Below are 15,622 nucleotides of genomic sequence, written 5' to 3'. Positions count from 1 at the left end.
CTGCAAAGGAAATATATATATATATAACCTATAATGCATCTGTTATCTTTATATAAAGCCTGGTTATGAATACTGATAAAGTGCCATACAGCAGGACAGGACTTCTGGTGGTGTGTTACACTCCCATAGCATCCTCTCACATTATGAGGTTTCTGTAATTTTAGAAAAGGGCAAATAAACACCATTCAAATTTAACAGATATGTAAGCCAAACAATTGGATGCAGAATTCTTTTTTTCTCCAACTAAGCAGATAGCAAAAGGACCTTGCTGTGAGTAGGAAGCAGAAGAGGCAGTGTACCCTCTTCTATATACTTGAACACATGGAGCTTTTAGAACTGATTCATATCAAGCAGTACTTGAGTACACAAGTGCAGCAGCAGAATATTATTTTTGTAATGAAATGAATGTCAAGGAAGGATGCAGCCATTATATACCCAATCACAACCGGCTGAAACTTATCACAGATTCTAGTGAGGCTCAGGAAGACTTTGTTTCTTCAGGGTAAAATACTCAGTAAAGTATGAGGGCAGATGGGAAGGATTTAGAAGTGCACCCAGACTTCAGCTGAACTGGCTGGAAGGAACATTGTCACTCTGGCAAGCAGCTGAGAGGCAACAGAACCAAAGAGACAGGAGCCATATGGAGGGTTGTCTTCAAGGTACCATTTCTCCATGGTAATGACCTTCCTCTGCAATTCCATATGAGCTCTTAATCCCTGCAGATATCTCTGATGCTCTGCTCTCAGGCAATTCACAAGTGCAGTAAATGACACAGATCTTGCTGACTGCTGTACATAAATTAAGCCTAGGGAGAAAGCTCCAGAAGCCAGTGTCAGCAGAGCCTGCAGGAATGTCACTACAGTTAGGGAGCAGATGTTTGGCTTCACTTTGTACCGGACTGCACTGGAAAAAGAACGCAGTGCTTGAAGTGAAAACAGGCCAGCTTTTCTCCTCTGACCACTGGAGCTCTGCCGCTGCCTCTTTGATTGCTTTCCAAAGTATCCCTGATGGTGACAGTGACTATGGAGTAGTGCTGCTCCCTGCCTGGAGCAGCATAGCTAGCATGCCAAAGAGATAAAGCCCAGTAACATCCACCCCAGTACCTCTCCTGAGCAGCCTTGTCGCTAGTACTCCTCATCATGACTTGGATTCTTTCTAATCGTTTCGCCTCCAGCTTCTTCTTAATGTCTTTAACGTTGCTGTGGAGAGAAAAGTGTGCAGAGAGAGACAAGGATGCTTACAGACCAGCGATGTCAGCTTTCCACATGTTCTCTGGAGTATACCACTGTGCAGAAAAGCAGAGTGCTTGTGAGGCAGAAAGTCTTAAGTATATTTTAAATCCCGTAACTCTTTTAAGTGACTCATAACAAAGGAACAGGGAAAAATGCATGTTGTATAATTAGGTTGTATTGTATACCTAAATTTCGTTTCCTCTGGAATAGTTTGAGACTTGCTGAAGGTATTTAGACTGCGGAATTATCAGAGAGAGAAGGAACTACCTGTACAGAAAAGAACACCTGAGGCAGGCAGAAATTATGGGATGTGAGAGACTATTAGTGGAAGGAAGATCTGCTTAAGAGAAGCAAGAAGAGAACAACTCTAGGATAGTTCTGTTTTACACCATTCTCATTTCCAGTCTGTTCTCCAGCTTCTATGCATTTGTCTTCCTAAGTGTCACTCGTACCTTGGAGTTTAGCTCTACTTTTGGACTGCATTGCTCCTTGCTCTAAGAAACAAAGAACAGCAATTATATGCTGTGTGCAAGAAGTACTCCCTGAGAATTTCTCCTCTTATAAGAAACAGTAATCACTTCCCCGTTCTTCTCTGTGGCATTCATGATATTACACATTTCTGTCACATCCTCCTCAATCATCTGTTCTTCAAGCTCAGAGCCCTATTTATTTTTTCTTTTTTTACATAAATTACTACGGAGATTTATCTGGAGATGATGCTAGCATTTCTGTCTTAATCCCCATAGCCATCTTACTGCTGGTTGCTCAAGATCTCTGAATGTTTCCAGACTCCTCACAGACAGCTGTAGGTGTGACTCAACTAAATTACATTCTCTTAGAAAACCATTACCTAACTGGTCAACCTGTTTTTCTTAGTCTTGTCTGATTGCGATCAGCAGCTAAGGCAAACTGAGAACCATTCCTGATGGAGGACACAGAAAGAAGTTTCACCTGACTTGGCAACTAAAGGCTAAAAAGGTAAAGAGGAATGAGCAGGGATTTTTAGCTTCAGAACAGTGTGACTGCAAGAACAGATGGATATATGCCCAACTAGAAATTAGCAAATTGATTCTGCCAGTTTATTCAAGTGCTGGAGCCAAGATTGCACTTAGACTGAACCAATCAGTCCCTGGGAGAGATTATCTGATGTACTGGCTACAGCACACAGTGGTGACAGACAGTGACTAGCAGTCTTGCTCCCTATCTTTCTGAATTGCTCAGTCAAGGCTACTTGCTGCATCTCAAGCACTAATACCCGTGGTTCCTCATGGCAGGTGCACTGCACTGGAGGGCATGAGGTGTTCCCAACACTGCCACTGTGTGACCATGAGACATCCTGTCACGTTGCTGTGCCTCAACTTATCACCAAATAAATATTTCTCCTCTCTGGCATTCACTCACTCACTGTAGCACAGTGCTCTGCAGTCTAATAGGAAATGCTACCCAAACTAAGAGCTATTCATTATTACTCTGCTGTTCAAATGCTGAGTTTACCTTTCTGATGATTCCTTCAGTGCCTTCAGCTCAGCTATCTGCTTCTCTCTGGCTAGCTCTGTGATCTTGGCAGTTTGCTGTTGAAGGGATGAAAACAAGATTAAAACAGACCAAGATGAGACACAGTGCACCTGTCAGTACCTAATTGCCCCCAGGTTCAGCTTTATCCCTTCCAGCACTGAAGTCCTAGGGTCGGCTAATTCATGAGGATGGGCCTCAATTTTGTAGCTTCTGACAAGCAAACATCACTATCGACATTGAATTTCAAGTACCTTCTATGGACCTGACAATTGCTCTGAGAGCCCTGTAGCCATTATTCTGAGCTCACAGTTCAGTGAAAAACTTGCTTTTCAAGCTGTCCCTGAAGGGGCTTTCACAGGCTAGTTTTTGGTTGGCGCATACAGTCCTTACCTCTGTGGCATGCTGCTCTTTCCTTCTTCGAATCCCATCATGGTATTCTTCCCCCAGGTGGATAAGCTCCATCTCCAGCCTCTCTATCAGTTCTAAAACTTGGCTATCAAGCTTTTCTGCCATTTCTACAGGTTGCACACAGGTACCAACATCACCTGTCGTCAAACTCCTGCAGAACAGATACAGCAGTTGTGTTGCTTTTAGGGATTGTTATACCCTGCTGACCATCCCATCCACCCAACAGCCAAGTGACCCAGTGAGACACAGAGGCCTGCACTGCATTCCTTGCCCTTGTTCATCTGAGAAATCCCTCTGCTTTGGTCTGAGGAAGTGCTCCACAGGCCAGAGGACCCTTTATCATATTTACCTCTTCTTCTGGGTTTTCCTGGAGTGCATGGATCTTTTCTTGCCTCTGGCGCAGACAGGTTCCAAAAAGAGAACAGAATATTTCTGTAGCAACTCTTCTCTCCGCTTACTTCCTTTCCGCTCCAGCTCCTTCAGCTCTTTCTCCTGCTTCTTCAGCAGCTTCAGGAACAGCTTCATCTGCTGCAGCTCTGCAAGGCTGGCTGTCTGAGGCTCTGGAATACAAACAAAGACTGTTTTCTCACCCTGCTGTGATGCCTCTTGGGGTCAGAGATATTTTTTTTCAATGCTGCCTTCCCTCTTCAGCTTTCCCTCTCTCTTTTCAGCATTACATCCATCCAGCTCAGCTCCCCACCTGCTGGCTGCCTGCCTTGGAAACAGCCAGAAGAACTATCTTTTGGTATTTTGCCCAGAGGAACATGATGGAGTAATGTACCCTTACATCCTTCTCAGGCCTTGCCTCCTTTACCATAGTCCTAAGCATCCCAAAGGCAGCCCAAGCACTAAGCTAGCTGGCAGCTCTAATTAGAAGGAAAAAGCTTTGTTATTTCATGACTTTTTTTTTTTGTTTTTGCAAAGTCAGGTGACAGTGACAAAAGCTGTCAGCTCTTCCAGTTGTAACAGCCAGCTTCAGTTGTAAGGAATGAGTGAAAGGTCTCCCTAGGTCAGTGAAGATACTGAGAAATAGGATGCCTGTGAACTGCTGGAGAACTTATTATCTGGCAGCAGCAAGTCTACTGACTGGCTTCAGATGTGGTTATCTAGCAAAAAAGCCACAGAGAGTTATCTTTGCAGGGGAAGTCACTTTTACTTTTGGCTTCAAATGTGCTAAAACTAACTGAAGTTTGAGGGTGTGTCTGCAAATGGGGGTCAAGTTCTTACTAAATGCTCCTAATGAGGACTTAAGTGTACAGCTCAACTGCAAGTCTCTTGGTCAGCAAGTCTTTCAAATCAAAGCCCACTGCGCTTCCATATTATGTGATGTCTCTTGCCAGAGGGTATATTTACTGTACTTGTATAGGAGTAACTTGAAAAAAAAACAACAACCAAACAAAACTTGTTGCACACAGCAGTTATTTGGCACCATGGCCTGAGGGCAACAAGTTTACTCTTCGATAGGTTCTTCTTTAACTTGAAAGCAGGTTTCAGCATTGTCCCAGACAGAAGTTGGGCACTGAGGGACCTGACAAGACTTCAGCCCACACAAACAGCACAAAGGGAATTACCTGGAAGCTGTGTCACTTCCTTCATGTTTCCATCCTTGACCAGAGCTGCTGCTCCTAAAATGACAAAAGAGGTTCCTGTCAATGTTTCATCTTGGAGCTTTGGGATGAAAATGGACAGTGGAGAGTTCATCAATACTATAAATTGGAACAGAATGAGTGAATCTTAAGTGCATGATAGGTAGGAGATGTGCTTTTTACCTAACTTGAATGACTCTATCAATCACTTTGGATTAAGTGCAGGTTCAAGGAATGTCTGTGAGAGTGCCAGAAGGGACATCTGTCACGTCTGTTGGTTATCTTGTTTTGCAAGGTCAATAAGGTGCCCATATGAGAGGAACAAACAATGTCATGAGATCTTTCTCTGCGACATCTTATTTGAACACAGTAATAAATGCTTTCTGCTGTAGTAATAAATGCAAGAGATTTTGCCTCCTGTTCAAGGAAATCCATTAACTTTTTTTCAACTCTGATTTATAAGTCTAGCATTCACATCTGAGCTGGTGAATAAAACTACCAGTCTTTACAGCTCCCAAGCATTATACGGAAGTTCCGTATAAGCACAGTTTCACAAGGCACAGAGTTTTCAGGGAGAACATACTTAAAATGTCAGAAGGAACAGTGATCTACAAAAAGGAACCTTGAGCAACAAAGACCTGAAGAGCAGAGAAGTGTTAAGGGATAGGACCACGCCAGATCTTACATTTCCATTGCAGAATAAAAGCAGTGTATGTGTCACATCCATTCCAACCACAATAGCCAAAGCATACACACAACTTTTGCCATTAATAACAAGCACCAGAATGTAAGTTGGTAAATTGGTTCAAGAAGTTCTGATCCTGTTACCAAGGATCTTCATCTTCCAGCACAATCTTTTTTCAGCCATGTGCGTGCCTGGCTTTCCCTTCTGTATGTTCATCCCACAGCTCTGGCTTTACCTGCAGGCCCATTTGCAAAAGGAGTGCTGAATTTCCTGGTGGACTCTGGTATCCCATTATTTTCAGGAAATGAAAAGTTCCTCTGCATGTCAGGCCTCTACAACAAAGAGCATAGGTAAATCAAAGGATAGCAAATGGAATTGGAGACCGACATTAGGAAATGAAAGAAATGAAAGCGAAGACGCACAGAAAGCTCTTGTGTGCTTTCTCCATTGTTGATCTCTGTATGCCATAAAGCTAAGTTTCCCTCTTTGCTAGCAATGATGTTAACTACTCATAGCTTATAGGAACTACTATTAGTTTCTAACACATTCCAGTTCTATACCCAAGACAGCCCTCTGCCTGCCTCTGGCTAAATGCAACACATTGGCTTGTCACAGACAGCCTTGCTCCAGTGGGGAGCCCCTTGACAATCCCCTCTGTTATTTCAGATCAATTCCACGCAGCACATTTTAGAGACAATGGCAGAACTTGGGAAAACTTACCTCCACTTCTGAGCCATCTTTTAGATTAACTGATCTCTTTTCTTGCAGACTGAAGAACTTAATTGGGTTGGAGAGAGCAATAGTGAGGTCTAGAAACAAAAAGAAAGTCTTGCTTGGATTACCAAATAACACTGAGCACTCTCTGGTTTCCTTTCTGCATAAAGTAAGAAATTGTGGAGAAGAGCTATCTTGTATTCTCTACTTGTAACAAGCCAGGCTAAGACAGTCAGCTTGCACAACTCCTGTTTCAACCCTCATCCAATGCTGTGTTAACCAAATCTTTTTAAAGAATTTCTGTTAAACCATCAGTTTTTCCCAGCATTTCCGCCCATGATCAAAGCTCATTTATATGAATACAGACAGAGTAAAACAGTCAAAACCTACAGTATTCACAAAAAGTTCTGTGGCAGTTGCCATGACATCCTACTTGGCTTTGTTCATGATTGTTAAAAAGTTTTTCTGTTAATATCTCCAGAGGGGTGTTTTTCTCATTTCTCTGTGTTTGGCTGTTCCTTTTTTAAAGGAAGAGGCTGGAAAAATGCTTCTAAATTGCAGTTTGGACAAAACCCCAGGCACATTCTGAAGCATACTACCTGCCCAGGCATCAGGGACGTAATCCTTTACTTCCAGGTACACAAATAGAGAGGGCATGGTGAGTGGCATGTTACTTTCACTGCGGAGACAAACATGGTGATAGCCTGAAAGCAGAAAGCAGAACAGATGAGCTAACACAATCTTTCCGTTCTTGTCTGTGTGCTCCAACAGTAAAATGAAGCCTCTCTGCAGGAGGGCATGGTGAATACATATGGTGTTAAAGCAAGGCTATAATCGGATGAATCTGAAGGCTCCACTGCCTACAGGTGATATTCTATGCAACAGGCATAGATGGAACCATGCAGATGTTCAAATGGATGTATCTTAAGTTTACAAAAGATGAAGGGATTTCCACAAAACCTACCTGAGTGCACTGCAATAATGGGAATGACACGATGACCAATGAATTTCCCTCCTTCCTCAAAAGCCACAATTTTGAGTGATGCCAGCTCAGGCATCATGATCTAGGGAAAAAAAAAGCAACAAAACAACACAGAGTAAGACACCTATGTTCTGTTCCCTAATAGCATACTGTCTTCACTGAGCACAACTTCACTCTTTCCTCCTTCCAACAAAACAATGCTGTCTCATAGAATCATAGAATTGTTTGCGTTGAAAGGGACCTTTAAAGGTCATCTAGTCCAAATCCGCTGCAATGAACAGGGACATCTCTCCAGAGAAGCCCTTGCCTGATTCCAAATCTTGTAGATTAAGGCTGAAGTTTGTTATGAGCATAACTGAAGTTACAAAAACTCCGCCAAACACAGGCTTCTCAGAGAAGAGACCGCAAGGGATCAGAGGAAGGCAGGCTAACTAAAGAAAAAGCTGTGCAATAAGCCCTCCAAACCAGCACTCCCACAAAGCAATTCACCGAAGAAAGAAACAAATTTGGAAAGATAATTTAGCAAGCACAGTAACTTTGCCATAAGGGCTGTTTCATCATCCTCTCCCATTTTCTTCTGCCATGAAATGAACTAAAAATCAGTCTGTCAAAACGGTAGCCAGAAAAGCATTTTCTGAAATGAGGATAATATTTATCTACCACATCCCAAGTAGGCTGAAAATATCTGCTATCTCACAGTGTGCTTGGCAGAGCTGAATTTACAATGTATCTTTCTTTTAACTGCAGAAAAGCCAGATCTCACTATCACCTTTGACTTAATCTCCCCATAGCCCATAGCTGGAGATTAGTGGCCACTGAATTCTGGCAGACAAACAGGGCAGCCTTCTGTAATCAGGCACAGTTGAAAACCTCCTGCTGGTCCCATTATTTGCCCAGCACGCCTGCTTCTCATTGACAATTTAACCACAGTTTCTTTCTGCTTACTTATGCTTGAAGTCTTCAAATCTGATTAGTGAATTCAGTCTGAAGTGCATCACCAAGGGGAGATTTTTGATACCTGTTATTTCCAGAAACGTTCCCAGCTGCCCCATATCTGTACAAAGAAATCTCTGTGGAGAGTTGTTTTGGGTATCGTTTGGATATTATCTCAGGTGCAGCACTCTTGGTCTGTCTAAAGCCACAGCTGAGCTCTCCAGAAGGGATTCCCTCCTGGTGTCACTCCAAATCATTACAAAAGTGTTCCGTACCTTTTCAAAAACAAAAGGTTCTTCTTTCCAAACAGGATTTATGGAATTGGCAGTGGAGGTCAGTTTGGTTCTGTATTTGCGCTTCGTGTCCCTTGGCAGCCCAAATAGCTCCACTTCCACATATGTCTTCACACTGCGGTCTGAGAGGAATTGACCAGAAAGTATCTATGAGCAAACAAAAACATTAATTAGCAACTGCTGAAAAGAATAAAAGAACCCACCCACACCTTCACCCTTAAGTCCTTCTCCAGCTCCAAATCATTTTTTTTGCTGCAGCTTCAATCCACAGTAGGCTTTTCTTTTACCTTTTATTCACCCTTGTTTCTTGCACCAACACTTCCTCCAACCTCCAACCTCCAACCTCCCCAACATCACAGCCTTGGCTTCCTTCTGCGTGGCAGATGCTAATTTTCCGTTCTCATGTGATTATGATTAATTTGAAATAGCAAAAAGGTGGGGAGTTGCCATGGAAACACATTTCTCCCACAGGACTCGCTGGGTTCATTTGCCACTAAGAACCCCACTGGGTAATAAATAGAGGGGTCATCCACGCTGGTTATACACGCAGTGCCAGCAAATGGCTGTCAGAGGAGGAAGAGCACCCAGGGTTGTACTTGCCGTGACAGACAGTGTGCTTGCCACCACCACATCAATGCGGTCCACTGAGAAAGGGTCAAATTGCTTGTCTGGACGTCGCATGAATTCGTGCTTGAGCAGATAACCACACTGGCCATTGAACTCAAACAGAGCCATGTTCTGCTGCATGGGAACATCTGAGGTACAAAGAGAAGAAAGCAATGAGCAAAACTGCTGTGGAATCTAATCAGGTGGCTCTCAGTGAACTGAGAGGTGCTGTACTTTTACAGCCCATGCTAGCCAAAGACTCACAAAGCCCTTTCAAAAACTAATTAAATCTCTCAGCACCCTACAGGGAAAAATATTACAGCAGCTATTATGAGAAAGGTAAAGTGGTTTGCTTATGATTGTGCCATAAATCATGGGTAGAACTAAATTAAATACTTTAAGAAGTACCTGCTGTTGTGGGTGTGAGGCAAATCCTTGCCTGAACCTCTCCACTCCTTTCTGTCATTTTGGGGCTCCCCTTAGTCCATCCTTTCCTCTGCCACTTCTTGTCTTAGTAACAGTGGCTTATGGTTTTGGCACCTGTCTTCAGTACGATATCCTCTTCAAAACCAATCTTTCTCTTTCCCTTTTTAAGTCACTTTTATTTTTTTCCTCCTATTGATCCTATAAGCCAGTCTCCTACACTCCATACACGAGATAGTGAAAATGGCAAAGAGCAGTGTTATCTGAAGGCTTTTCTTTGCCTCCTCTTATGCTGGTTGTGCAGCAAGAAATGGCCTTTCTTCCCTGCTCAGATCACTGTACTGGAAATAACAGCACAGACAGGCTGGTCCTGTGACCAGATGGAGCTACACCTGCTGACTTGTAGGAAAGAGGATGCAGGAGCTCCTGGTGCCTTCATACAAGTTATTTACTCTGACATCATGTTACAAACTAGGCAGAGATAGTATCCAGATATTGGATGACAGCAAGCCTGTGCACATGTGTAAGCATAAACGTGTAGGACAGGCATTACAGGCTCTGCATGCCTGGATTGTGCTGGATCCAGAAAAGTGCTGTTGGTCTGTGAGAGACTCAGAGAAGAGCAGCGCTTTGGGAACAAGGCGTGCAGAACAAACACATACAGGGGAACAGCAGTGGTGGAAAATAGCAGGGAAGGAAGAGACAATGAACATGAGCACACGGCCTCACCTCACCTGACTGAGAAGCTGGAGGACAATGCAACACTCACCCATGGTCTGGAAGTTCAGTGCCACCATCTGACAGCCAACGTTCCAGAACATCTGGGGCATGTAATTCGAGGAGTCCATCCGGGTGCCTTTGGGGTAAATCCGGCTCATCTGGCGTTTGTTGTATCTACAATTGCTCTATCGGAACCCTAACTGGAGCATTCCTTGTGCACCCTGGTGCTAGCTCAAGAATTCAGATTTAAGAGTCATTTAAGCTTTCCTATGAAGGCCTGGAGTCTTATAAAGAAGAAGAAAGAGAAGCTGGGACAACAACACGCTCCTTTCCTACATCCCTTCCTGTTTAAGAGTAACCATCTGACAGCTTTGCCTTTTGCTACCGCAGGACGCCTACTGTCAAGAATCTCTGTGAGCAGCCCAAGCCACCCTGGCAACTCGCACATCTCCAGCACCTGCACATTTCACACCTGTGATTGCAACTTAGCCTTAACCCAAGTTTCAGATGAGCTCCCACACTTTGTACAGCCAACTGCAGAGGGCAAACATTGCCAAAAGGATACTCTACAAACTGCATAGGGAACTTGGTCAGCAGATCATAAGCCTTCAGCTCAGTGAAGGAAGAGATGACGTAACTCCGGTTCTTCTCTAGGAAGAGAAGACAAGAAAGTGTTTAGAAGAAAGTTGCACCCAGCCCCCATTGTGTGTGTGGGGACTGATGAGAGACTGACTTACGGGCAGAGACTTCAAAGGAGTCAAATTTGATGGGCTGTATGTAATTAACAAGGCTGGACATTTCCTCATACGCTGTCACTTCCAAACCAGCAGTGCCCTGGGCAGGTAAAGAAATGCAACAAAATACAAGAGAAGAAAGATGAAGAGACCTTTTCTAGAGATGAAACAAAACACATCTGGGCTGCCCTGGCCAAAGCACACCTGTTTCTTTGGCTTCCTGATCCTACAATTACATTGTAAGCAGCTTTGCTGGAGCACACTGAGTTTCTGTGTAGCATAGCAAAAACTGAGATACGCTGGAAGGTACCAGTTCATAAGAAGTCCAAGACCTCTATAACCTCTCTAAGTATGGACTCTGGGACAAACCTGGGACATTGTTTGCCCTCTCCTCTGATTGACTTTAGAGAGAAGGAAAAGGGAAATGGATCTTCTCTATTCAAGGCAGTGCTGATCTGCTGCTTCCCTTTCAGCAGCAGCACTTCATGTTTCTACAACGACTTTTATCAGACTCAGGCTAAGCTGCTCCAAACACCCTAAGGGCAGAGAGGTACCTCCAAATCATGCAGAATATCAAAGTCACATTCAGAAATAATAGCTCTTCTGCCACAGCCTCTATGTTTGTCACAACTCTTGCAGGAAAAACTGAATAAGAGAAATGTCCTATTGCATGGAGGAAGGAAAGTTGTCATAGTCCCCTTTGCACTTTGATATTAATCTCCATTCAGAACAGTGAGTCTCCAGAGAAAATTGGAGGCCAGAATAAAACAAAAACAAAAAGGAAAACAGCAAAGGAACAGAGACAACAATAACAGTACCTCATCTGACTGCATCTTTTTGATTTCCTCTTCATCCAGGTTTCCCAGCTGATCATCCTCTTCCTCTGGTTCTTCTTCAGCCACATCACCTGCCCAGACTAAGCATACAGCCCACATCAGTAATGCTTAACAAAACATGAAGACAAGACTCTGTGACTGCTCACACAGCCTGCAGCTCTGACTGCTAACAGTGAAGAGCTCTGCAAAAACTCCCAAGCATGTCACAAAGGAATAAGAATGGAGAAACTGCATCATTTTATTAGCCAAATCCAAGTAGGAAAAGGCTAAACACTGGACTAACAGATTCAAGACCCCTTCCTACAAGCCTCCACCACACCACAGGAGTGACAATCACAATTCTGTTCTCCCCACCAAGGTGGCACACGTTTGTGACTGAATGTCTGATTCCCAGCTCCTCTGTAGGGGCACTCATCACATGAACCTGATGTGCCAGGTTCTGCATCACTGGATACCAGGAACTACATCACTGTTCTACCACAGGAACCCTAAGCCCTGAAACAGTAGGAGGCAAAGGATGGGAGGAAAGTAGGGACTGAATGTTCTATAAACCTTCAAGAATCTCAAGGTAAGGGCCAATGAGGAGAGACTGGGAGAATGAAGAACCACCCTCTGTAGGAGATGGTTTGAAACCATCTGAGGAACCTGAAAATATAGAAGTCCGTGGGAGCTGATGAGATGCATCTGAGGGTCCTGAGGGAAGTGGCAGATGAAGTTACTAAGCCACTATTTGAAGAGTTGTGGCAGACTGATGAAGTTCCCACCTTCTGGAAAAGGGGAAACATAACCTGAATTTTTAGAAATGGACAAACAGGAAGACCTGAGGAACTATAGGCCAGTCAGTCCCACCTCTGTGCCCAGCCAGGTCTTGGAGCAGATCTTCCTGAAAACTATACTAAAGCACATGGAAAATAGAGAGCAGACTGGTAACAGCCAACATGACTTCACTAACAATCACTAAATAAACACTAAATCATGACAAGCCTGAGGGTCTTCTAGGTCACAGTGTTGGTGGATAAAGGAAGAGTAATTGACACGACATCATTGTCTCTAAATTGAAAAGGCGTGAATTTGATGGTTTGACCACTTGGATGGATAAGTAATTGGCTAGGCAGTCCCATTTAAAGAGCTGTGCTCAATGAGTCAATGTCAAAGTCAAGATCAATCACAGGTATGACCCTCAGGGGTCAGCACTTGGACCAGCACCACTTCACATCTTTGTTGGTGACATGGACAACAGGACTGAGTGCACTCCCAGCAATTTTGCTGATGTCACCAATCTTGCAGCCCAGAAGGCCAACTGTACCCTGGGTTGCATTGAAAGAAGCATGGCCAGCAGAGTAAGGGAAGTGATCCTGCCCCTCTACTCTGCTGTTGTGAGGCCCCAGCTGCAGTGATGTGTTCAGCACAAAGAAGGGCACAGACCCACAGTTTGGATGGGACCCTAGGCAGCCAGATCTAGTGGGAAGGTCCCTGCTGTGGGTAGAGGTTGGAACTAGATGATCTTTAAGATATCTTCAACCCAAACCATTATATGCTTTTATTAACCATGCCATGGAAAATTTGTTGTTATCAGAAAGCTACTAGTGGTAAAAAAAAATAAAATAAAATATCCCCTTCCATCAAACCAACAGTCAGTGCATCTAGTCATTACTAACCTATGCAGACATAAGTCTCAGATTAGGCAGCCGAGTTCACTGACGGGCAGGGAATTAAGTTGGTTGCCTCTTATTAGTCAGAACAGTGTTGGAAAATATTCTAAAGATTTAGTTTATCTTCCAAGCTCTTCTTCTTGAGGTGCCTGAATTGATGACTGGTATTGTCTTGCCTAGAGCTAGTATGAGGAAATTTGGAAAGTCCCTAGCAGGCCAGACTTGCTCATCTAGCTGTACTAGTCCCGTTTTCCCCCTTAGACATACCAGTATCTTCAGCATCTGTAAAAGCTGGCTGCTCAATGATTTCTGGTTCCACATTCTTCCCCTTCTTCATAGAATTCTGCCTCTTCTCAGATACAGACTGTTTCTTTTTGTTCTTAATTAAGATTTTCCCTAAGAGATCCTTAGGACTTGGCAGAGGAACTCCTGGCTTCAGCTGTAACAGAAACTTCACAATGAACTTTCTTCACAAAGATACAATTTAGACACTCGGCTGTCCTGTCCCTCCTAGTACAGCTCTTCTGGCTACTTATTGGTACATGGAAACACCTCTCACGCACTGTATACTTTAATTTCTCCACCTACAACCACATTCCACTATGTCTGTGCAGATTTTTTCCTAAGTCTTCACCTTCCTGACGTCACTTTTAGACCAGCATTTTACACCTCTCAGTCTCAGCTCTACTGCCTGTGCACGCCATGCTGTCTCCAGCCACCCATCCTGCACTACAGCTGAAAAACCATTCATGTATCCTGGAGCCATCCACACAACTAAGGCTTTCACATTCCACCCACTTCTCTCATTATCCCAGAGCACCAAATCAGCAATCAGGCCATTTTTAAACTCTCTGCCTAAGGCTGATTTGAAAGGAAAAAAAAAAAAAATCCCAAAGGCAGTGGCTTTGTGCGTGTCACATGAGAATGTGTGACTCAGACTCTGCTTCTAGACCCACACTCTCCATACAGATACCAACAGACCTATTAATAATTTAGTTAAAACACTGAACTGCTTCTCCCCACTGCCTGGACAAAGACATGGGTCTGGACAGTGGGCAACTGCCAATGTGCTCCCTGTTTCTCCTCTGTTCATCTCAGTATTAAAAATCAGGTGCTTGGACCAGGTGTTTTAGTTCCCCCTCCACTATTTAACAAAAGGAAATTGTTTCATTCCCTGCAGAACACAAGCACTGCTCATGATTTGTAAATCAGTGTCCATTCACAAGGCAGCTGAATGAGTGGTGTGCATAGGGTTCACCAAAAATGTCACCATCTCCACAAAAATACATAATTGCACAAGTAAGCTGTCATCTCAGTTCAAGCAGAACAGTTTTACTCAGCTATTCTGAGCACACAGTAATGCATGTCACTGACCTGCCCATCTATGCCCCCAAGGGGTTATTTGCAGGCTGGAAACAGGAATTTAGAAACATTGGTTGGAAGAGCCTGAAATACTACTAAGCTCCTGGTTCTTTCCAAAGCAAGCGCTGGCAGACACCTTTGAAACAGTATCATGTATGAAAATACACTGACTCATGTTGGTGCAATGGATACAGCTTGGTCACCTAGAGCTCAGTTTCCAAAGTTACTGAAGGGATGGAGCATTAAGAGCAGGGTCAGACAAGCGCTCAGGAAAAACCCTGTGACTGCAAAGTCATCTCTCCACTTGTCAGGTTGCTCACCTTTGCTCACCTCTATGCACTGAGCTTATTTACCTCTTTTTGTCTCTACCTCTTATATCTCCTGTGGCATCTCCTGGCATCAGGAACCACTTTTCTTTCAGAAAGACCTCTCCCCTAACCAGGTTCTTCAGCCTCCTTCCCCAGTTCCCACTTACTGGGTATTTCTCCAGAGGATCTGTCAGCAGCATATCTCCAAATATGGTGCGGCAGTACTCAGCCATTTTTGCCTGCTGCTTAGGCCTAATAAACAAAGAGATAAAGCAGGAGTGAGCAGGAAAACAGATGCCCAAATCCACAGTCTAGCATAAGCAGCTATTTTGAGATCCATAAATCTTCACCCATTTACAATTGCTGCAAAAATCCCTAACAGTGTTTCATGTCAACACAGGAACTCATTCAAATCAAGCAGCCCTTGCCTGTCCTGCTCTGGACAACAGAGAACACAATCCTCCCACACTGTGTCCCCACAGTCACCAGATACTCACGAGTCCACATGGTTCTCAAAGGAGAGGATGACAGGGTAAAGAGATGTTTTGAAAGCACTTTCTGCAATGGCCTCAATTGCATCCTGAAGGAGAGAACATCACAGAGACCAGCACTCATTAGTAACAGATCTGATCT

General features: G+C 43.8%; 1 protein-coding gene across 2 annotated transcripts in view; it reads right to left on the bottom strand.

The window, feature by feature from the left end:
- Window positions 1-15,622, bottom strand: part of PLCB2 (phospholipase C beta 2) — a 39,814-nt gene that overhangs the window by 4,407 nt on the left and 19,785 nt on the right. Inside the window, exons 12-29 of one of the 2 annotated variants that reach the window (XR_016466642.1) lie at window positions 15,487-15,569; window positions 15,157-15,241; window positions 13,587-13,758; window positions 11,650-11,747; window positions 10,835-10,931; window positions 10,663-10,747; window positions 10,147-10,271; window positions 8,949-9,103; window positions 8,331-8,495; window positions 7,105-7,204; window positions 6,740-6,844; window positions 6,147-6,235; window positions 5,662-5,758; window positions 4,727-4,780; window positions 3,505-3,715; window positions 3,138-3,306; window positions 2,727-2,803; window positions 1,104-1,285 (exon numbers count right to left, since the gene is read on the bottom strand). Coding sequence is in view for 1 of the 2 variants with exons in the window: in XM_031607405.2 (XP_031463265.1) it covers window positions 1,104-1,199; window positions 2,727-2,803; window positions 3,138-3,306; window positions 3,505-3,715; window positions 4,727-4,780; window positions 5,662-5,758; window positions 6,147-6,235; window positions 6,740-6,844; window positions 7,105-7,204; window positions 8,331-8,495; window positions 8,949-9,103; window positions 10,147-10,271; window positions 10,663-10,747; window positions 10,835-10,931; window positions 11,650-11,747; window positions 13,587-13,758; window positions 15,157-15,241; window positions 15,487-15,569 (2,063 nt within the window). In the remaining variant the exon portion in view is untranslated. The remainder of the gene's footprint in view (window positions 1-1,103; window positions 1,286-2,726; window positions 2,804-3,137; window positions 3,307-3,504; window positions 3,716-4,726; window positions 4,781-5,661; window positions 5,759-6,146; window positions 6,236-6,739; window positions 6,845-7,104; window positions 7,205-8,330; window positions 8,496-8,948; window positions 9,104-10,146; window positions 10,272-10,662; window positions 10,748-10,834; window positions 10,932-11,649; window positions 11,748-13,586; window positions 13,759-15,156; window positions 15,242-15,486; window positions 15,570-15,622) is intronic. The other variant, XM_031607405.2, reaches the window with a different exon arrangement.

This window comes from Phasianus colchicus, chromosome 5 (assembly GCF_987193195.1).
Source record: "Phasianus colchicus chromosome 5, bPhaCol1.hap1.1, whole genome shotgun sequence".
Taxonomy (NCBI): Eukaryota; Metazoa; Chordata; class Aves; order Galliformes; family Phasianidae; genus Phasianus; species Phasianus colchicus.
The sequence above is the reverse complement of the archived record's forward strand: the minus strand, read 5'-3'. Positions and strand labels throughout refer to the sequence as shown.